The following is a 23,207-nucleotide window of genomic DNA, read 5'->3' as shown; positions in this document are numbered from 1 at the left end:
AAACCTGCTGATAAAGGAGGAGCAGTAGTCATATTAGATTCACCAGACTACAAGGCGGAAATATTGCGACAATTACAGGACCATAAATTTTACCAACCGCTGGATGGAGATCCCACTTCCATGATACAGGATAGGATACAACACCTTCTAGAGGAAGCCCTACACAAAGGTTATATAACCACCAGAGAATACAACTTCCTCAGGGTGCAACATCCGAGAACTCCAGTAATATATGGGGTCCCTAAGATACACAAGACCCTTATCAATCCACCGCATCGTCCCATCATCTCAGCCAATGGTTCCATTTTAGAACCATTGGCTAAATTTATAGATCATTTTTTGAGATCAGAAGTTCCAACAGCAAAATCATATATACAAGATACCTCGGATATGCTGCGCAAATTGGCATTATTACAAACAGTCCCGGCAGACAGTTTCCTGGTCACCCTGGACATCGAGGCTCTTTACACCAACATACCCCAGAAAGAAGCCTTAATCCTCATTAAAGAGATTTTATCCAGAAGGACGCAACCGCATAGAATACCATCTCGATTTCTGTTCGACTTATCAGAGATCATACTTTGTCATAACTATTTTGCATTTGAAAAACAGTATTTTTTGCAGATTCATGGGGTTGCTATGGGGTCCCCGGTTGCCCCTGACTTGGCTAATCTCTTTGTTGCACAATTCGAAGAGGCCACGGTTTATCCCTCAAGATATTTCAGCTATGTCAAACAATGGACAAGGTATATAGACGACATATTTTTCGTCTGGACAGAAACAGAAGCCCTTCTATTACAATTCCACCAGTGGTTGAATCAGGCCCATCCCAATTTGAAATTCACAATCACATATCACAAAAGTTCGATATCATATTTGGATATCAATATCATCAAGACTGGATCGACTCTGCAGACCACTCTATACAGAAAACCGACAGACCGCAACAATTTATTACGTTTTGATAGTCATCACCCCAGAAGATTCAAGGAGGGTCTACCGGTGGGGCAGTTTTTCAGGATACGTAGACTTTGTTCAGAACCAGAAGACTTTCACACACAGGCACAGGCTTTGACCACACGGTTCAGGGTCAGAGGCTATCCGAAACAGGTTATTAGACATGCATATAAACGAGCAACATTTTCAGATAGGACCAGTCTCCTCCAATATAAGACCAAACCAGATGCTCCAGATTTAATTTGTGTATTACCACACACACAACTCACCGCGCAAATAAGGAATGTACTTATAAAATATTGGCATGTCCTCAGTCCTTATCCAGAATTTACCAATCAGCCCATGTTCTCGTATTCAAGAGGCCGTAACATACGGCAGCATGTGATCAAGGCAGCACTACCGGAACTAGTGAAACCAGTCATCACCGGACAAACCGCCTGTGGCAAATGTATTTTTTGTCCACAAGCACATCTTGGCATCGTATGGCATCATCCTTGCACAGGACAGGCAGTAAAATTAAATGATGATGTAGATTGCAATACCGACTACGTCATCTATGCACTGCAGTGCCCCTGTCCCAAGATCTACATAGGAAGAACAACACGGAAAATCAGGATCAGGCTTACCGAGCACAAATGCCGTATTAATAACAAGGATGTGAAAGCTCCTACGGTGCAGCATTGCATCGACTCAGGACACACATTTGGAGATCTTACATGGATAATTTTGGAACATATTCGATCCGCATGGAGAGGGGGAGATAGAGATAACACTCTCAATCGCAAAGAAAATGAATGGATTTACCGCCTCAGTTCCCTGGAACCGGAAGGATTAAATGACAAAATAGAGTGGATGACGATGATCTGAAACCTGTCAGCGACGTAACTAATACTACCGACATCAACTGTCCACTCATTGCGTCAGCACAGCTGCACGTCATCAGCACCACCCTCCCACGTCATCATGACAGCATCCTTTAAAAATGGCGTTCAGCAAGCCCGCTCTCGCCTTAGTGAAAGCAGCCGCTCAAGAACCAGCCGCTTCAAACTCCGTAAGTACCCGCCTATCATAAAACTGGAGGTAACATCGTGCAGCACAATTAAAAGGCTGATCAAGCACTTTGAGCATTCATAAAAATCTTTTTCAGCGGAGCATTCTTGACCGCCACACTAACGCCTAGTCCACGTCTTCGACAACGCCGCAACAGCATGTATGTATCAGCTCGGATGCATAGTGACCACATTCAGTGGCATTTATAAGTCACGAATATTCAGGATGTAAGTAATGGTATGTCTTTTATGTTATACAGCATTCTGCAACAATTTAGCAGCTTCTCGTTCAAACGTCCCGCCCTTGAAGAAGGAGCCGCAGCTCCGAAACACCGTGGTGTCGGGCAGCTCGAGACAGACTGAGTTAATATGAGATAAGTGCAGCGTTTGTGGATTATAACAATATTTAACCATTCTGGTAGAGTTACCTAATGATTAGAAGCCACTGCTGGCTCACAGACACGATAGTGGAACCACCTCGAGGTCCTATCGTATGAAGGTAAACTCTACCCACATCTATACATGACATGTATTTTCTTTGTGATTTATTCAATAAGCATTTTCCAAAATGGGTAAAAGAAAAAGAATTAACAACTCAATAAAGTTATGTGATATTACCCGGATGTATCACGGTGATTGGCCCATGCTCCTTTAAAAGACCATGTAAGTGTTTTACCACTCACGATCAGCAGGGTCCTGGCTCCTCGGCGTTTCCAGCGCATGGCGTCATCGGGTGGCAGCGGCGTTCCTCTACGGGACTCGGGCTGAGACTCCGCCCTCTTTAAGTGCGTCATCTCTGGAAGTCCGGCAAATTGCGCGGGAGAACCTCAGTACTTAAAGCCCCGACTTCAGCATAACCTCGCCTCAGCTAGACGCTTCTTGTGCTGGTACTCTGTCGGATTCTGTTGTTTGCTGCCTGCCTAGACCCGGACCGGACTTGGATACTCTTGCCTTGCTACCTGCCTAGACCCGGACCGGACTTGGATACTCTTGCCTTGCTACCTGCCTAGACCCAGACCGGACTTGGATACTCTTGCTTTGCTACCTGCCTAGACCCGGACCGGACTTGGATACACTTCCCTTGCTGCCTGCCTCAACCTGGACTGGAATTGAACTTCCTTTTGGCCTAGGTAAGACTGTTAACCATCAAGAATTCACAAAATCATAACAGTTAGCTGAGGCCATGAATCCCGTGGACTTAACAGCTCTACAGGCCATCCCCGGGTTAGCTTCCCGTATTCAGCAACAGCAGGGGGAGCTGAATCAAGTCACAGGAGTACTGGAGAGACTAGTAACAAGAATGGACGTGTTCTCAGGCGTGAATCCGGCTGCTCCAACCCCTTCCCCCATAGTACATCTAACTCCACCACCATGATTCAACAGGAATCCGCAATTATGCCGTGAGTTTATCGACCAGTGTCATGTGCATTTCTCTCTCCAACCAACAGTATTCACTACGGATAGAACCAAGGTCACATTTATCTTGTCACTATTGGAGGGACCAGCCTTGGCATGGGCCTCTCCTTTTTGGGAGAGAGAGGATCCACTGTTGGACAATTTAACTCAATTCTTAAAAGACTTTCATCTAATCTTTGATGAACCCGGCCGTTCTGCGTCAGCATCGGCAGAATTCTTCAAATAAGACAGGGTTCCCGTTCAGTGGGGGAGTATGCGGTTCAGTTTCGTACCTTAGCCGCTGAATTACGTTGGGGAGAGGACAGTCTCACGGCCATTTTTCGACAAGGACTCTCTGAAATCATTAAAGATCAATTGGCAGGTCGTGAGATACCCAACAGTCTGGAGGAATTGATTTGTCTGGCCATCCGATTGGATCTACGAGTTCAGGAACGTTCTCGAGAGAAAATCATGCTGCGATGACCAGTTCATCTGGCGCTGACCTTTCAATAACCTATTACGAACCCTCGGGTTGTTGAGACTTCAGCAGTACCTAAGGAACCTATGCAGATCGACCAATGTCATATAACTCCTCAGGAACGGCAACGGCGTAGACGGAACAATCTCTGTTTATACTGTGCAGGACCAAGACACTTTACTAACAAATGCCCGAAATAAGTTGGGAAACTCTCGGGCCTAGGCTTGGTGGGAGAGGCCTCCCTGGGTCCCATTACCCCCTCTCCACAGATTCTGCTTCCGGTGGCCTTAAATTTTGGACTAAAGACACTTCAATGTCAGGCCTTTATAGACTCCGGAGCTGCAGGCAATTTCATCGAGGAACAATTGGTTAACAAATTTCGTATTCCCATCAAGAGCCTCAAGACTCCTTTGGTAGTCTCATCCGTCTCTGGACAACCCATTGGAGAAAGATTACTGCCAGGACCCAACCCATCAACATGACTACAGGAGTCCTCCATCATGAGAGTATTCAGCTATTCATTCTACCTTCTTCAGTCAACCAGATTATTTTAGGACTACCCTGGTTGAGACAACACCAACCTCACCTAGACTGGGGTAACTTGCAGCTGGCTAAATGGAGCTCCCACTGTCAACACAACTGTTTATCGAGTGTTCATCCACCCAACCTTATCACATCTGATTCCACGAAGATCCCAGCTGCCTTACCCAAGCAATACGCAGAGTTTATTGATGTTTTTAGCAAACAACAGGCCAAAGTTCTACCCCCCATTGCTCCTACGATTGCGAAATCGAATTAATTCTGGGTAAGGAGCCCCGCAGGGGGAGAGTTTATACCTTATCAGAACCAGAATCGAGAGCCATGACACAATATATCTAAGAAAATCTGGCAAGAGGATTTATTAAACCTATCTCCTCCCCGGCGGGAGCGGGATTTTTTTTTTGTAAAAAAGAAAGATGGATCATTACGGCCTTGTATCAACTATAGAGGACTAAATGCCATAAGAAAGAAAAACTGGTATCCGATTCTGCTAATATCAGAACTTTTTGATTGTCTAAAGGGAGTTCTGATTTTTTCTAAGCTCTATCTGCGAGGAGCTTATAATCTAGTCCGAATTCGGGAACAGGATGAATGGAAAACGGCCTTTAACACGCATGATGGACACTATGAGTATCGGGTCATGCTGTTCGGCCTATGTAATGCACCACAGTTTTCCAGAATATGATTAATGACATTTTTCGTGACCTGCTATATTCCCATGTCATTGTTTATCTGGACGACTTCTTAATTTTTTAAAAAGATCAGCAACAACACCAACTTCATGTCAAGCAAGTTCTACAACGTCTTCGAGACAACAAATTATTTGTTAAATTGGACAAATGTCTTTTCCATCAGAATGAGTTACCATTCCTGGGGTATATTGTTTCACAAGAAGGCTTACGTATGGATCCGGAGAAACTTAAAGCCATTTTGGATTGGTCTCAAACCACAGGATTAAAGGCCTTACAGAGATTTTTGGGGTTTTCTAACTATTATCGACAATTCATTTCCAATTACTCTACATTGGTAGCCCCCCTTACCACCTTAACAAAGAAAAAAGCCCCAATTCATAACTGGCCCAGGGAGGCCAGTCAGGCTTTTCAGCAGCTAAAACAAGAATTTACCAAAAATCCATGCCTTATACGACCTGATCCGGCAAAGCCTTTCATCGTGGAGGTGGATGCGTCAGCCATAGGTGTTGGAGCTATTCTCTTACAACCCTCTGACTCTGGAACATTACTTACCTGTGCCTATTTTTCCAAAAAAATTTTCACCAGCAGAGAAGAATTATGCCATAGGAGAAAGGGATGACACTAAAATCTGCAATAGAGTGGACACGCCGGAAGGAGTGGAGAGAATGAGACAGGATCTAAAGAAGCTAGAAGAGTGGTCAAAGACATGGCAGCTGAGATTCAATGCCAAGAAGTGCAGAGTCATGCATATGGGGTATGGAAATCTGAATGAGCTGTATTCGATGGGGGAGAAGGGCTGATGTGCACGGAGCAGGAGAGAGACCTTGGGGTGATAGTGTCTAATGATCTGAAGTCGGCGAAACAATGTGACAAGGCGATAGCTAAAGCCAGAAGAATGCTGGGCTGCATAGAGAGAGGAATATCGAGTAAGAAAAGGGAAGTGATTATCCCCTTGTACAGGTCCTTGGTGAGGCCTCAACTGGAGTACTGTGTTCAGTTCTGGAGACCGTATCTCTGAAGGGACAGAGACAGGATGGAGGCGGTCCAGAGAAGGGTGACCAAAAAGGTGGAGGGTCTTCATCGAATGACTTATGAGGAGAGATTGAAGAATCTAAATATGTACACCCTGGAGGAAAGGAGGAGCAGAGGTGATATGATACAGACTTTCAGATACTTGAAAGGTTTCAATGATCCAAAGACAACGACAAACCTTTTCCGTCGGAAAAAAATCAGCAGAACCCGGGGTTACGATTTGAAGCTCCAGGGAGGAAGACTCAGAACTAATGTCAGGAAGTATTTCTTCACGGAGAGGGTGGTGGATGCCTGGAATGCCCTTCCGGAGGAAGTGGTGAAGACCAGAACTGTGAAGGACTTCAAAGGGGCATGGGATAAACACTGTGGATCCATAAAGTCTAGAGGACGTGAATGAAGAGTGGGTGGCTCGCGGGAATGACGGCTACTACCTGGAGATAATACCCTTATTCAATAAACATACACACGATTAATGCGACTCCAACATTGCTCCAAGCTTCAACGGCAAGAGGAAATGTGGAAAAAGATTTGCATTCACAAAAAGCGGGGAGAAGCTTGCTTGTTACGGCGGTTACTACCCCAAACCAAATAAGCTTGATACTTCACTTTCAATGCACAACCAGCATAGCTCTCTGCTTCAACGGCAGGGGAGAAAGTCTGATACTACGTGCATATCCAGCATAGCTCTCTGCTTCTACGGCAGGGGAGAAAGTCTGATACTACGTGCATATCCAGCATAGCTCACTGCTTCTACGGCAGGGGAGAAAGTCTGATACTACGAGCATATCCAGCATAGCTCTCTGCTTCAATGGCAGGGGAGGAAGTCTGATACTTCGTGCAAATCCAGCATAGCTCTCTGCTTCAACAGCAGGGGGAATGAAGAAAAGTGGATCTATATACAGCGCAGGGCTTTTAAAATCTACCCCACTGTGTTTTGCAAAAGTTGTAAGCATTTAATTTGAACTAGAGGTAGCCCAGATATAAGATGTTAGAGTAAATGGCCTGGATTCACCAATCTAACGCAGAATGGTGAATCCAGCGAAAATGGGTGGGGGGGGGGCTGGCCTGCGAAAGCTAGTAGCCATCGCACCACCACGGTGTTATCATTGCTGGCTATTGCCGAGAAAGGTGGCGCTATTGGGCGCGCTACTGGTGACGATAACGGTGCTTACCTTATTGCCACCAGCAAAGGCATCGCAGCGTCAGTGTCCTCGCCGCCCTGACTCCTTCCCTCGCCACCCCAACTATGCCCCGACTCCGCCCCCAGCAAGCTATCGCATGCGAAAAAGGACTTTTCGCGTGCAATAGCCGCTTATCAAACGCGATAAGCGATAGAAAATGACCGCCTATGTTTCAAAGTTTTGAAGAGTTGTAAATTAAAAGGATGATATGGGGGGAGGGGCGTGAAATGTGTTTAAAGATGGGTGTGCAAAAATTGAGGATGAGGCAAACAGCAGAACTGACTGCTATAAGGAAGATAAAAGTTCAAATGTACTATTTATTTATTTATTCTACACACTTGATCTCATATCTTATATATAATAACCTAAGCGATGTACAATAAAAAACTGAATACAAAATCCAAATACAAATCATCATAAACAACAAGAAAATAACAAGTAAATATATAAATTAAATATAAACATAACAATAAAATGATAAATAAAACAAGCAATATCTTATTTAAACAGCACTAAATAAAACAGAGAAAATAATCAGTAATCATCAAACATTACCAGTCATCAGTAAATTAATAAATAAAATATTTAAAATTGAAAATGAAACAAAAAAATCACTATGATGCCACAAAAGTTCAAAATAAGAAAAATAAGAAAACTCATTTGTCAACAAGCATAAAATATAAAGTAAGACATTGGTAAAAGAAAGAAATCCTAGTTAACTAGATTAAGGGCTGCAGAAAAATAAAAGTCTTCAAAGCTTTCCTGAAATTAAAATAACCTTTTTCTAAACGCAGATCTAAAGGAAAAGAGTTCCAAGACTTGGCAGGTTTTTTTCAACGCTTTTTCAATTTATGCAATAATAATTATTTTTAAAAATTACTTCCTTGGTTGTTTCTAAGCTAAAATCTTTAGGATAAGGTAAAACTAGCAATTCCTGTTGTGAGGAGTTCAGTAAACAAACAGGTTGATGGGAAACAATTTAAACTCAAGAGGCATGTTTAACTGTTGTTGATCCTTTCTGTTGCCTTCAATGACAGCTGGTAGAGGTTGTTAGCCAACAGATTGGTCTATAGCTTAACCTTTACCAGCCCCTTTCCCTGAAGGTTGAGCCCTTGGGTTCTGGGGGCTGGCAGAACTTAGGCGAGAATCTCTTAAAAGACAGGGACGAGGGTGGTTCAGGTCAAGCAGGTGGCGGGCGAAAATACACAGTGTCCAGGCAGGAGATCAGTGGCCGGCGGTGAACAGGAATAGTCATGATCCAGGCAAGAAGTCAATGGCAGACAGCTATCAGGAATAGTCAGGGTCCAGGCAAAGGGTCAGTTCTGAAGAGACAGGCCAAGGGGAGATGAAGACTCAGAGAAGGCACAGATGGACCAACAAGACAAGAGTGCTGGATCGGGTAAGACCGGACAGCAAGAGTGGACAAGACGGGCAGGACAAGAAGACAAGACTGGAATAAGGAGACTAAGTAGGAACAAGGAAGGCAGGACACAGGAACTAGGAACACAGTACAATGCTGAAGCAACACGCACTACAGAAGAGTAGGAGACCTGTTGTTGAGGCTCTGGAGTTTCATGAAAGGAACCCTTAGAAGAGAAGGGCCTGTTGATGTCATCGGAGGGCGCCGTGGGGGTTTTCCCACTGCGAGCCCCTCAAAACTTAAGTGTTGTGTGCTCACACGCGACCTAGTTGGAGCCAGGATGTTAGTGACATAGCGGCATGTCAGGCCATGCTTGGCAGAGTCCCTGCCTTGCTGGAGTCAGAATTTGCCAGTGGCATCGGGGTGAATCTGGCAGTTCGTGGGGTCCAACTGCAAGCTTTGGTTCCTAACAGTATGAAGGTATTCTCCAATGCAAGGCTTGGAAAGTCAGAAATCCTATTTTAAATTGAATTCTCTGAGGTACTGGAAGCCAGTGCAGTTCACACAGTAGAGGAGTGACATGGTAAAATGTATTTTTGCAAAAGATGAGTTTTGCAGCTGTATTTTGAAGAGTTTGCAAACTTCTTATTTGAACAGATGTTAAGCCTTGAAACAGGATATTGCAATAACTGTCGCGATAATATGAAATGTGTTAAGGTTTTAAAATCAGAAGTTTCAAGAAAAGGTTTAAGATGACAAAAAATACAGAAAGAAATACAAACTCTAACATGCAAAATATGATTTCAAAAAGAAAGCGTTGAATCAATCAGGGCTGGTGCAAGAGTATTAGGCGCCCTAAGCAAGCCATTTGCCTTGCACCCTCCACCCCCCCCCCCCCCTCCAGCCCAGACTTCATTCACCTAGACAGGTCCCTCTTTTACACACACATAGGGGCCGATTTAAAATTTTGCACGCGTGGGGTACATTTGTGCGCGCTACCTGACGCGCACAAATGTACACCTGATTTTATAACATGTGCGCGCTGCGCGCTTGTTATAAAATCCAGGGTTGGCGCGCGCAAGGGGGTGCACACTTGTGCACCTGGCGCACGCCGAGCCCTAGGGGAGGCCCGATGGCTTTCCCCGTTCCCTCCAAGGCCGCTCCGAAATTGGAGCGGCCCTGGAGGGAACTTTTTTTTTGGTCCCCCCCACCTTTCCCTCTCTTCCCCTATCTAACCCACCCCCCAGCCCTACCTAAATCCCCCCCCCCACCTTGTTTCGTAGAGTTACGCCTGCCTCTGGCAAGTGTAACTTGCGCACACCGGCTCGCTGCTGGAGCGCCAGGCCCTGACACAGGCCGCTGTGTCGGGGCACTCGGCCACGCCCCTGGACTGCCGCCACGCCCTGGACATGCCCCTGGACCACAGCCCCGCCCATGGCCCCGCCCCCAGACCACCCATTTTTCGAAGCCCCGGGACATACGCTCGTCCCGGAGCTTCCACGTGCCGCCAAGCCTATGCAAAATAGTCTTGGCGTGCACAGGGGTAGGTTTTCCGGGGTTACGCGCGTATCCCTTTGAAAATCTACCCCTTAGGTTCCTTGACTCATTCTCACACACACCCTTACACAGGCTCCCTCCCTCTCTCTCACTAACACCATTGCTATCTTGTACACATACAACCCTCTCACTCACACTCACACACACACACACAGAAATGCTGCTCATGACCTGCTGAGACTCTGCTTCTCTCGGCCATGAGCAGGATGGGTGCTGCTTGCAGCCTGCCGAGTCTCTGCCACTCACGACCACGACCACTCGGCTGTGAGTGGGAAGGGCTCCGCTCGCAGCCCCACATGTCTGCTCTTTGCTGCCCCCTAATGGTTGGCACACTAGGTGAGCGCCAAGTTCACCCATTGGGACACGTCGGCTCTGGAATCCATATGGACACCTAGTGTAGTGATGAGAATTCTGACTTGAACTGGATTACCATCCATAATGGGGGGAGGAAACTGAGTACTATATATTCTCATGTACAAGTCGATGTCATGGATAAGTCTAGGGCATTTTTTGGCCCACAAAAGTAAGAAAATTGCTGTGACCCATGGATAAGACTAGAGTAAAACCTAGAGGGTGTTAGGTTCTGTAAGGTTTTGTGGACCCTTGGCCCGAGGTGGGGTTGACGCTACTTGAGGGGTTGGGCCTCACAGGTCCCCACCGTCGGGAGGCGAGGCTGGCCGGGAACAGAGGCAGACAGGAACTTCGCCAGTACCGGCCCTCATTCCCCGCAGGTTGAGCCCTTGGGTGCCGGGGCCGGCTGGTCTTAGGAGCACCTCTGTGTGGCTGGTCCCGGAGAGAGTAAGCGGCTGGAGGCAGAGAGTGTCAGTAAGGTTAAGTATAGTCCAAGACCGAGGTACTCTCCGAGGGAGAGGGAGAGAAGGCCTCAAAAGGTGAGAGGCCACTGCAGCTCCGGGAACAATAGGGCAGGACCACGTGGCCCTGATGAGAGGAGGTGCAGAAGCAGAGGCTTGTACTATGACGTGCTGAAGCAGGGCTAGAGCGGAGGGGCCGCTGAAGCAGGTACAAGCGGAGTAGTAGTGCAGAGGAATAGCCTGCGTCACTGCAGTGTAGCCGCAGGAGCCTGTGCTGTAGCCGTGCTGCGAGGTGCCCCGAGGAGCAGGGACACAGAGATACAGTTCAGTAATGTCGCAGCACTGAGCCAGTTCTTGAAGAGAGGATACCCTTGACGTAGGATCTCCAATGTAGAAACGCTTAAGGCAGGCCCTGAGGAGTGGGAAGCGCGGAGACAGGATCCCAGGTATAGTAGCGCTGAGCCTGACCCCGAGGAGCAGGGAAGCACGGAGACAGACTCCCAGGAATAGAAGCACAGGGCAGCCCCGAGGAGCAGGGAGTGCAGAGACAGAGTCCTAGGTGTAGGCTGTGGGAATGACCGGAGAGATTGATCTAGCTGCCGTGGTTCTAAGTGTACCATTAAGTCCCTGGCAGGGGAGGAGATAAGATACATCTGAACAGCTGCAACTTCCATCGTTGTCCTGCTTGCAGCTGGTCAGGTACTGTAAGTCCCAGGTTCACCTGTGATCACAGGAGTTTGCTCCACCTCTTCTCCCAGCCTACAGCTCTTCACCGCCGTGACCCAGGAAACACAGGCTGGCCGGTACTTTATCTGCAGCCACGGGGTGGAAACTTTGTAAATCAGGCCCAAAATGGAAAACATTTTAGTTCATCTGGCCCTATGTCTGGTAATATATAAGGAAACCATTGCCTCTGTTAAAGTCCTTTATGTTTGTTTCCAAGTGTTTCATCATCTACCCCATATCTGTATATGATTTCTCATGTGTTCAGTGTTCTTCTTAAATTCTCTGTTTGTACATTACAATATGTATGAACATCATTATTCCTTTTTAGGTTTGCAGAATTACTCCCCTGATAATTCCAACATCTGGAATAGGGTGGAGGAAATATGTGGAGTATGCTTACTGTGTGATGTCAGCTCAGTATAAAGGCAAGGAAGCCAAAAACTCTTCCCAACACTTTGGTCGCTTCACTTGTGCTCTCTAAATGTCCCCTGACTGAAACATGTGTCCCTCCTCTATAAGAAATCTTAGGAAAAGCAGATTACTATCAAGCTTAGAACATGGAACTTTACAAACATCTTTTAGCACACAGATCAACAGGACTGTTATCTGCAGAACTGATAAGAAATACTAACATTAAAAGTAAAAACCATCCAAAGATTTGTAAAAGTAAAATCTTGAAGTAATAGCTAACAGTAGGAAATGAATTGGATATTTCTCAACAGCAATGCAATAAGACCACCCCAAAAGGAAACATAAAAATATAGAATATGATAGTATATGATAGTATATGAGGACTGTAAGACTTATTTAGTCTGCCCAATGTACTTCCTGGTGCAATGCCATAGTTCCCATTTGATCTAAGGATCCTCTGTGCTTAACTCAGGTATTCTTAAATTCTATTATTATATTGGTCTCTGCTATCTCCACTGTGTGGGTGGCTCCATGCATCTGTCATCCTCTTATTGAAGAAATATTTTCTAATACTACACTTGAGTCCTACTGCTATGAGCCATCTTTCATGATTCTTTGTTCTACAACTTCCTTTTCATTGAAAAATATTTACTTCCTGTATATTATCTTTACCTTTTGAGGTGTCTGAGCCGCAGTGGTGAGAACATTCTCAATATACACGTCATTATCAAATCAGTTGTATCTTATCAAAGAATTAACACCTTTCAGCACTCAACAGGATGCAGACTAAGGGGTAGATTTTATAAAAGTACGCACGCACGTACTTTTGTTCGCACAACAGGCGCAAACAAGAGTACGCTGGATTTTAATAGATATGCGCGTAGCCGAGCCGCGCAGCCTGCCTCCGTTCCCTCTGAGGCCGCTCCGAAATTGGAGCGGCCTCAGAGGGAACTTTCCTTCCACCCTCTGCACCTTCCCCTCCCTTCTCCTACCTAACCCACCCCCCCAGCCCTATCTAACCCCCCCACTTTTGTTTTAAATGTTACGCCTGCTGTGCGATTCCCCGGCCCGGGAGCTGTTTCAGAGCCTCGGCCATGCCCCCGATTCGCCCCCGGGCCAGAACCATGCCCACGGCCCTGCCCCGAATGATGTGCTGCCCCGACACGCCCCCGACACGCCCCCCCAGGAAAGCCCCGGGACTTACGCGCATCCTGGGACTTGCTCGCTCCGCCAAGCCTATTCAATATAGGCTCGGCGCGCAGGGGGGACTTGGGGCAGGTTTTCGGGGGGTACGCGTGTATCTTATGCGCGTACCCCTTTGAAAATCTGCCCCTAAATATAAGAGCTACCTGAACACACTGTACTCTTTTACTCCTGAACAATGTAAGCACAAGGAGATACCATTGATAACAACCACAATCCTACTTCCGGAGAGGAAGAGTGGCCTACAAGAATTTCAGCCTCTCAAGAGTGGCCTGTTGCTTGCAGTAGTTAAGACCCTGCTTAATCTTCAGGTTCTAGTGACCAAAGGAATACACATGTTTCAGAGCCTACTTACATATGGCTATCCATGTACAGAAAGAACTGAATGCCTTGGAAAACCAGCTTTCATCTCAATGAACTGGAGATTTTGATCCATGAAGTGATCTCACATTTGCTAAAGTTTTATGGGGAGTGATCTAAAAACTTTGGGGCGGATTTTCAGACTCCGCGAATAGGCCTACTTTTGTTTGCGCTCCAGGCGCAAACAAAAGTACGCTGGATTTTAGTAGATACGCGCGGAGCAGCGCGTATCTGCTAAAAACCTGGATCGGCGCGCGCAAGGCTATCGATTTTGTATAGCCGGCGCGCGCCGAGCCGCGCAGCCTACCCCCGTTCCCTCCAAGGCCGCTCCGATTTCGGAGCGGCCTTGGAGGGAATCCTCTAACGCCCTCCCCTCACCTTCCCCTCCCTTCCTCTACCTAACCCACCCACCCGGCCCTGTCTACACCCCCCCCTTACCTTTCTCCGGGGATTTACGCCTCCCGGAGGGAGACGTAAATCCCCACACGCGAGCGGGCCTCCTGCGCGCCGGGCCGCGACCTGGGGGCGGGTACGGAGGGCGCGGCCACGCCCCCGGACCGCCCCGGGCCGTAGCCACGCCCCCGTACCCGCCCCCGTACCCGCCCCCAAAACGCTGCCGACACGCCCCCGAAACGCCGTGACGACCGGGCCCGCCCCCGACACGCCCCCCTCGGAGAACCCCGGGACTTACGCGAGTCCCGGGGCTCTGCGCACGCCGGTAGGCCTATGTAAAATAGGCTCACCGGCGCGCAGGGCCCTGCTCGCCTAAATCCGCCCGGTTTTGGGCGGATTTAGGCGAGCAGGGCTCTGAAAATCCGCCCCATTGAGAATAGTATCAAGCAGCAGATCTGATGTCAAATCAGGCTGATGTTAATAGTAACTTCTTTATTTATCTGTTACATGTTATTGTATTTTTACCTCATTTAAGTAGTTAATTTCAATTCCAATTTTTACTTTATTTTTATATTGTATTTATTGTGTACACTTCAGGGAAATCTAACCAAGTTAAAAATTTAACCAGACTTAGTTCATCTTTATCTAAAACCATCCAGTTTGTCCCTAACCCAGAGAAGTTACCTTATGAAGTTTCCTTGAATCGTTACTATTCATTATGTTATGTAAAGCCTTGTTTAATATGTTTCTTGTAAAGCCAGGGGCACTGTTTCCCATCCCGCGGCATTATTGTTGTTACCTGTAAACCGGACTGATTTGTTTCCCAACAAGAATTTCGGTATATAAAAATCCTAAATAAATAAAATAAATAAATAGATTTGGAGGGAAGCTTGGTAGACAGAGGAACTCAAAAACAAGTGGAAAAATGTGAGATTATAGGTGATATGCAAGTTCACCCAAGTTGAGGTGTCATGTCAGAGGCACTGAAAAGGGGTCAGGGGATCATCTCACCAGAAACAACAACTGCCCCTGGAGGAGATGATTGCAGAATACACCATTACTAAGAAGACTGTCCAGAGGCTGTAAGCTGAATTTCAGTCTTATCCTGGTAAGAGAATAATCTTATAGCACTGTATACCTGTAACATAATCAGCTGTGACTGCTATAGGATACCTATAGTAAATCCTACAAGATTCTGAGTATGTGAAGATGTCCTTTTTATAATGGAGAATACATTCCAAATGCCATAATCATCAAACACACCAATGACCAAACCTTTGCTTTACAACTATAATATATATTTAGTGGTGGCTCCATAATTTAGGCTCACCATCAATGACTGTACTGTTCTCTTTTTCTGCATGCATGCATCTATGCAGCCACCACTCCCTAGACAATACTGAAATAGACTATTAAAGTAATAGGTTTATAACATATGAAGATGAAGAATTACAAGTATTCAAAACAACCCACAGAAAGTAATGGGAGCTGTGCAACCTTGGCCATGGTGTTTCTAGACTAAAACCTGCTTAGAGCAGGAGTAAATATTCAGGTCTGAGGGATATAGGAGGAAAGTGTATATTTGGGTGAATGAATAGTTGAGGGCAGATCTGTTCATGGAGAGGATGGTGTTAATGGAATATCTATGGTGGATGCTCCTGCTGCACATTCCTGATATCTTTTTTTTTTTTCAGTCATAATTAATATCTTATTTTTTAGCTGAATATCTCCCCAAATATCTTCTTTTACAACAGTTGTTATATAGCAAATCATGAATATTTCTCACTGTTTGCCCTTTAGAGGCAAAAATTGTTATGAGTGAATTGAGCACATCATGAAAACAGAAACTGCCACATCTTGAGAAGGCAGAATATGGCCTGGGTATGACAGTTCAGTGGTGGGTAGAATGTACATTTTTCCATTGCTGTTCTGTGTACTCCTTTGTTTTGTATATCACTTTATCAAATGAAATCTTTTTCTAAATAGTATTGTAATTGGTCTGTGAGATGATACCCTTGATACAGATACCTCCCACCTGTAGTGTTGGGCAGTGTTGCACTGCTCACTACTGTAGTCCTCTGAGCTGCTTTTTATTATATAAAATACCTATGTCTTATATAGTGCATAAACTGCCTCCCAGAAGTTTGTTTTATTTATTTATTTATTTATTTATTTATTTATTTATTTATTTATCTATCTATCTATCTATCTATCTATCTATCTATCTATATTTAATTTTATTTATTTTACCTTGTTTATGCAAACTTAGGGGGCCAATTCACTAAGGCTGTTTCCCCTTCCTGTGTTCATGGAAAAAGGCTTGATGAATTGGGCAACTCAAATGATAAAAAGACCTTTAGGGTAAGGAAAATATGATTCTCTTGCTCAACTGTTTAGCAGGAGTTTGTGTTTTGCTATTGAAATAACCATATCAGTACATGCTGTTACAAATCAAAAACCATACACTATGTTATTTTTAGGCATGTACCACCATTCAGAATCTGAAGATGGAAGAAATCAAAAGTCTGCAACATATACGGAAGGAAGCATATCGGAGAAGGCCTGCACCCAGGAACAAGTGGAGAACATGTCTGAAGCAGAAGTCAGTTCCCTCAGCAGCTTTTCTCTAGAAATGCCACCTGGAGACTCTTTGCTTGATTATGAAAGGAGCAATCCTGCTTCAGAAATATCCCAGGTACACACCTCTCAGGAAAAAGAGGAATCATTATTAGGTAAATAAGCTCTAGAATGCTGCTACAAGGAAATGGATAGCAACTTTATTTTGTGTATTTTTCTTAACATACACATGCTGAATCTTTATTTTATACCATCGGTTCTGACCTCTCTGAGTGCTGGTTGTAATAAGCATTTTCACCATAGGTACAAAATAGGGGAAAAAAATCCTTTTCCAGAAAAGGGGCCAACCATAATGGTTCTAATTGTGCTATCGTATTCAAACCTGTCCTTGAGATGGTAAAAGGATGCTAGAATTGATGATAATGATTTATTTGAGTGTATGGATTTTTGGATCCTCTTTATTGATGACAACCTGTTTATTTGTACAGGAAGTGATTAGACTTTGAGGCAGATTGTCAGCCTTTGGAGTAATGATACTAATTTTTCTTTTACATTACATTGTAAGTGATGGACCGGAATTTTAAAATTAATATTGTGGGGTCTGTGGGAGAAAAGGTTGAGTCATCTGTCTTTCAGAAACTAACAGCCTCAGATTTTCTTCCTTGGGCTAATAATTTCTTACTGAAAAACATTTGAGTTATTTTTGTATTACTAGGAGAATCTTAAACAAATTATACAAATATACATGCTCCCAGACCAGAACCTGTTGTGCCGGAGGTGGACCCTTGGGCCGAAGTGGGGTTGACGCTACCCGTAGGAGGGATCCTATGGGTCCCCACCGTTGGCAGGCAGAGAGGGCTAATGGACGGAGGCCGGTTGGCGCTTCACCAATACCAGCCCTCGTTCCCCGTGGGTTGAGCCTTTGGGTGCCGGGGCTGGCTGGACTTAGGGGCCTCCATCAGTGTTCGTCGATGGGTGGATCGAGGTCAGCCCAGAGGCAGCAACTAGTGTCGTATCAGTCTGTCCTGGATGAGGCGGAGTCCCGGAGTCCCGGGTGCCAATAGGAGCACAGTCTGACAGAGGGCACCCGAGCAAGAGCAGGCCGAAGCCTGAGTGAACCACGTCCAGGACAAAGGCTGAAGAGGCATCTTTAAGCAAGCTGGGATCAGGGCTGGTGGCAATCTGGAAGCAGTGGCTAGCAAGGCTGAGGTGTAGACAAGGAGAAAGTCAAAAGGATGGTCAGATGAAGCAGAATTCCAGGGCTGGAGAGAAGCAATGGCGTAGTCAAGCAATGCAGAGGTCTGGAGCTGGAGAGAGGCAACTGAATAGTCAGGCAATGCAGAGGTCTGGGGCTGGAGAGAGGCAACGGAGTAGTCAGGCAATGCAGAGGTCAAACCAGGTCAGCAATCCGAAGGAGAGAAGAAGGAACAGGAACACAGGAAAAAGGAAACAGGAACGAAGGCAATCAGGATCGGGAACCAGGAACTGAAGAGGCAATGAGTACTTGACTAGCGAGGGGACCTGTTGCAAAGTCAATTTGAGAGAGCAGAGCCCGGGTTTATATACTGGAGCTCTGCCGACGTCATCATCCGGGGCTATGGCCAGGTTCCCACCACAGGCCCTATTTAAAGACTAGCTGTGCGCAGAGCTGGAGGCACCAGGGGCAGCTCGAGGAAGGAGCCAGCGGCCCACAGCCGTCAGAGACGAGAGACCAGATGCTGGATTACTTTGACAGAGGTGAGGGGGCTGAGCTGTGGGTCTGCTGCGGCCAGTGTGCATACAGAACCATTTTTTTTCAATTATATTTTTGATGCAACATTTTTCTTCTATTTTGGGATTCCAACTTAGTCGGCATTGGGAACTACAGACCACGATTCCCTCTGCAGCCTGCTATGCATGTATCCTTGTTCCAACCACTGTGTGTCACCTTTGAGCAATTACACTGGTAAACAAATTTCTGGGAACATTTTGTTTCCTCTAAAACCTTGATTTTAACAAGTTGATTTTAACAAGCTGAACACAAATATACATTTATTATGTCTGTATCACGTACCGTTTGCCAGAAAAGTGCGATAAACATTAAGCATTCTTACGTGTCTAGCGGCATAAGCTATAATGGCAATGTTGGCACCAGAAAACAAAACTAAAAATGTTTTTCCGCAGATTTTCGTTTGTAATCGCTGACCGACGCTTTGCGGATGAGAGTCCAACAATAGTCACCAGCATGGAGGGGTTCCACTTGCCTTGATACCGTTTCTCCATTTTGACAATGTGTTGATGAAACCTTTCACCATGTTTGTCACTCACAGTGCCAAGTTTGTCTGGGAAGAAATCCAAGTGGGAATGAAGAAAATGTATCTTCAATGACATGTTACACTTCATCAATTTGTGTGCCTGAAGCAGATTTTCAACCTGTTCAACATAGTCTGCTGCCTTATAGTTGCCTAGAAATTTACAAATGACATTCTTGAAGGTGTCCACGCAACATGTTCTGTACCTTGCAGAAGACCATCAAAGTGGCTGTCCTTCATCACAGCTTGGATTTGTGGGCCAATGAAAACACCTTCTTTTATGCGTCGTCATGGAAACAAGTTGGAATCTTGCAGCAGAGCTGGGGCTTGCCCGAGCAAGTTCTGGCATGATCAGGCAGAGTTTCTTGGTGTATTTTTAAAAAAATTAGTCTCTGTTACATGTTACATTGCTTATGGCCATCAAAAATACAACATGGATTTTAAAAATCATAAAAACTACTGTCCAGCAAGAAAATATATTTACGTGAGATTATGTTTTAAAATTTCACAATTATTGTAACACAAAATTTGCCTTTTCTCAAAAATCTTACGTGATGTACAAATTTAGAAGTAATTCTGTGATCAGCATCAAAAAATCTATTAGGAACACCAAAAAGCCTGAAGGAAACAAAAACTTTGTTTACCAGCGTTATGGGGCCAAAATCTGGCCACTAGGTGTCACTGTTGTGCAATTACTGGGACTTCCTCCTCTCAGGCTGTGTATGCTACCTTCACAGCATCCTCATTTCTCATTGTCCCAGGGAGTAAGAGCCAGGCCGAGGAATCAGACCAAAGTCTTCCATCCCAGCGGATGGTGTCAGTTGAAGAAGAAAGAAGAGGATGATGGTTGTGTTTCAAGGACTGGGCTCCGTGCCTGGGCCTGACCTGAGGCTGAGACCCAGGGATCAGAATGTGGTCTCCAAGCCAGGCCCTGGCATCAGGCCAGGGTTTGAGCCAAGATCCTGGAGTTGGAACCCAGCATCCGGGCTGAGCCACAGCATTGGACCTGGGTCTGGGCTCCAATCTGGGCCTGGGTCTGGGTTCTGGCCTAGGCTGAGGCCCAAGTGTTGAGACCTGGACTCTGGGCCAGGCCTCAGCATCAGACAGGCATGGGTCCAGGCTGAGGCCCCAGCATCAAGACCCAGCCACTGGGCTGGGCCGTGGTATCAGGCTTGGGTCCAGGCTCTGGCCTAGGCCCAGGCCCAGACATTGGGACTGGTATCTGGGCCGGGCTGAGGTGTTGGGCCTGGGTCTGTCCTAGGCTGAGGCATTGCCCTTGAGTAGGCTGAGGCCAAGATTGCAGCAACCTGCCTCAGCTTATGCAAGGCCTCAGCTTTGACCTGGGCCTAGATCTCACTGGTGGATCCCTACTGGACTGGGTAAGTGGAGGCCATGGGCAATCCTGGTCCCAGCATTTTTCTGGGTGGATGGGAGGCTCCGGGAGGCCTTTATTTTTTGCTTTTTTAGCTGTTTCTTTTTTTTGTTTTATGATGGATTCATTTTTTTCCACATAAATGAAACAAATCAAACATTCCACAAACTGAAATTCGTGGGACGCAACCTCCCGATGAACCAAATAATGAAAACAATTTTTTCTTCCTGTACATCCCTAGCTAACATCATAATAGAATTGCAATAAATTACATAAGAGATGGAGATTTCCAAATCTATCTGGCTAACAGTGGTATGCAGTTAGGGCCTTCAGGGTATTTAGTGAATCTGCTGCCCTATGCTACTTTTTTTTGTCATCATCAGGCAGCTATGGAGCCAATAAGAAGGAGCAGAGCTGCAGAGCAGGCGACTGTCTCATCGTGGTGGGGGCCAATCATGGAGTTAGGTGGCGGCTCAGGTCTATTATTGTGTGTATTGTGTGCAGTCAGTCAGAGCATTGTTTATTTATTTATTTATTCATTCTTATTAACCGCTCACGCAGGGAGCCCTGGTCGGTGTGGTGTGCAGCAAATGCAAACAAATCCATATACAATAACAAATCATAATAAAAAATCAAAAACAAATCATACAAACTAAACAAAATTTAAACTAAAAATAACATTAATTAAAATTAATAAAAATTACTTGCCCTGAACCAAGGAATTAAACATACTGCTCAAAGATCTAACATGAAAAAAGTCAAGATTTCATCCTCTTCTGAAAGAGCAGATAGCTTAATTCCATCTCCAACTCTCTTGGTGCTGAATTCCACAGAGAAAAGCCTCTTCTTGATATCTCCTTCACTGAAAGGAAGAAACAACACAGCAAGGGGCAGAAGGTGGGACCTTGCTTCAATTTGAAACAAGGTCCCATCATCTACCCTGTGCAAAAAGCTGCAGCAGAAGGATCGGGACCTGGGAGAGTCAGACCTTAAGAAAGTTGCAATGCGGAGCAGAGGGGGAAGAGGCTGCTGTGCCTGTGAGTGAAGTGAGACAGGCAGGCAAGAGGCACCAGTATTTGCTCTCTCTTAGGATTCCTAGTGTGTGAGTCTGAACTGCAGAACGTTAGTGGCAGTCACGATGTTTGCTGAGTTTGGTACTTGGGGAGGGGAAAGGTTCAGTTCCCGGTTCAGAGATACTGCAGGGGGACTCGGGGAGGGAAAGGAAATTGAGGCTCACCTTCTCTTCTTCTTCCCCAGCATTCTGGCTCTCAGCTTGAACGTGACTCGGCTACTAGGAACTGGGGGAGAGGGGGAGAGGGACTCAAGTGCTAAGGATGGGGAGGCGAGAGGGGGTGAGGGACAACTGTTGGGGACTGGGAGGGTTGGGAAGGGATGATTTGCAGAAGTTGTTGGTTCTGCTTCTTTGAGAGGGAAAGTGGGAAGAATTTTCCTTTTCTGTCATTTTTTGGGAAATGTGCATCTCTGAATATTTCTATGGTGTGTAATACAGGAAAATGCATTTGTTTTTATTTCTCTGGTGTTACACTACTGGCAACATCTGGCTTTTTAGGTTTTCCAGTTAAGCTTTTCTCTCACTATTTCTATTTCTAATATGTGGTCAGTTCTGTATTTGCTGAGGGTCTTCTGTGTTTTGCAAGAGGGACCAAATTGAGGTATTCTGCTTGCAGGTTTTGCAAGACCGAAGGTGCGGTCACTACTCGAGGGATAATGTGAGCCCTTGGATCACGGCGTGGCTCAGGGAGGAGCCCCAAGACACACCACGAGAAGTGAGCAGGTACAAGCACGGGCAGAGCAGGAGCAAGGCTGGACTGAAGACAAGGCAAGGAACGTCTGGAACAGGAACAAGTCAGGCTCAGCCCTCCACTAGACCTACCCACACCAATGAGACCCAGCAACGCAATGCTGGTCTCAAGAGTAGTCCTCAGGCCACTCGATATCCCTTCCAGACCAGTTCCGATGAAGGACGAGACCAGGAACATCAAGGTGAAGAAGTTCAGGAACACGAAGAACAAGGAACAAAGATTCATGAAGGCACAAGAAACCACGGAGGACTTGGACCGGAAGAAGACCACAGACACTGTGAAGACCGGATCCGAAGGCCCTGAGGAACTGAGGCAGGGCCCTTTTATAGGGCTGGTCCAGGCGAGGATGGATGATATCACCGGTGAGGGCCGCGGAGCTTTTCCCGCTGCTGGCCCTTTAAAAGAAGTGAAGAGGCGCGTGCCCACGCCTAAGAGGAGCCGGGAGGCAGGAGCCTGCGATGGCGTCCATGCCGCGTGGGAGGTCAGGCAGAAGGCGGCTCCCTGCCGCGAAGAAGATGGAAGCAGGCAGCGGCAGAGGTGGCTTCCCTGCCGCTAGAGCAAGGACCCCAGCGGCGGCTCCAGCCGCGAAGATGAAAGGAGGCATTGGGCGGGCTCGGCCTGCCGCAAGGGACAGGCAGCAGCTGTGGCCTCTGGGCCGCGAAGGACGGCATCGGCGGAAGGTAAGGGACGGCCTGCGTTTTAGCCGCAGGCAGGATCCTAACAGCAGGTAGTTTCGATGTCAGAATCAGCAGCAGTCATCTTGCTCTGTTTTCCAAGCTGTACCTCCTAGTACAAGGGCATATTGTGTTCTAGAGCAGTGAGCATATGTGAGCCTGAGAGTGTGCATTTGTGTGAGAATTAACATGCTTGAGAGAGTGTTTGTGTGTTTATGCTTTTATAGTATCTGTTTTTTGTATTTGATGAGGGTCTGTAAGAGCAGGGGGAGGTATTCTGCTAGCTTATTGTTTCTGTATAGGGATCTATAATAGAGATGTGAA

General features: G+C 46.1%; 1 protein-coding gene across 1 annotated transcript in view; it reads left to right on the top strand.

Moving 5' to 3' along the window:
- The window catches only part of CAGE1 (cancer antigen 1), a 176,909-nt gene that overhangs the window by 17,999 nt on the left and 135,703 nt on the right, over positions 1–23,207 (top strand). The window contains exon 4 of the mRNA XM_029590619.1: positions 16,627–16,841. Within this exon, the coding sequence (XP_029446479.1) occupies positions 16,629–16,841 (213 nt within the window). The 5' untranslated portion in view covers positions 16,627–16,628. The remainder of the gene's footprint in view (positions 1–16,626; positions 16,842–23,207) is intronic.

The sequence above is a fragment of the Rhinatrema bivittatum genome, chromosome 2 (genome assembly GCF_901001135.1).
Source record: "Rhinatrema bivittatum chromosome 2, aRhiBiv1.1, whole genome shotgun sequence".
NCBI classification, from domain to species: Eukaryota; Metazoa; Chordata; class Amphibia; order Gymnophiona; family Rhinatrematidae; genus Rhinatrema; species Rhinatrema bivittatum.
The sequence above is the reverse complement of the archived record's forward strand: the minus strand, read 5'-3'. Positions and strand labels throughout refer to the sequence as shown.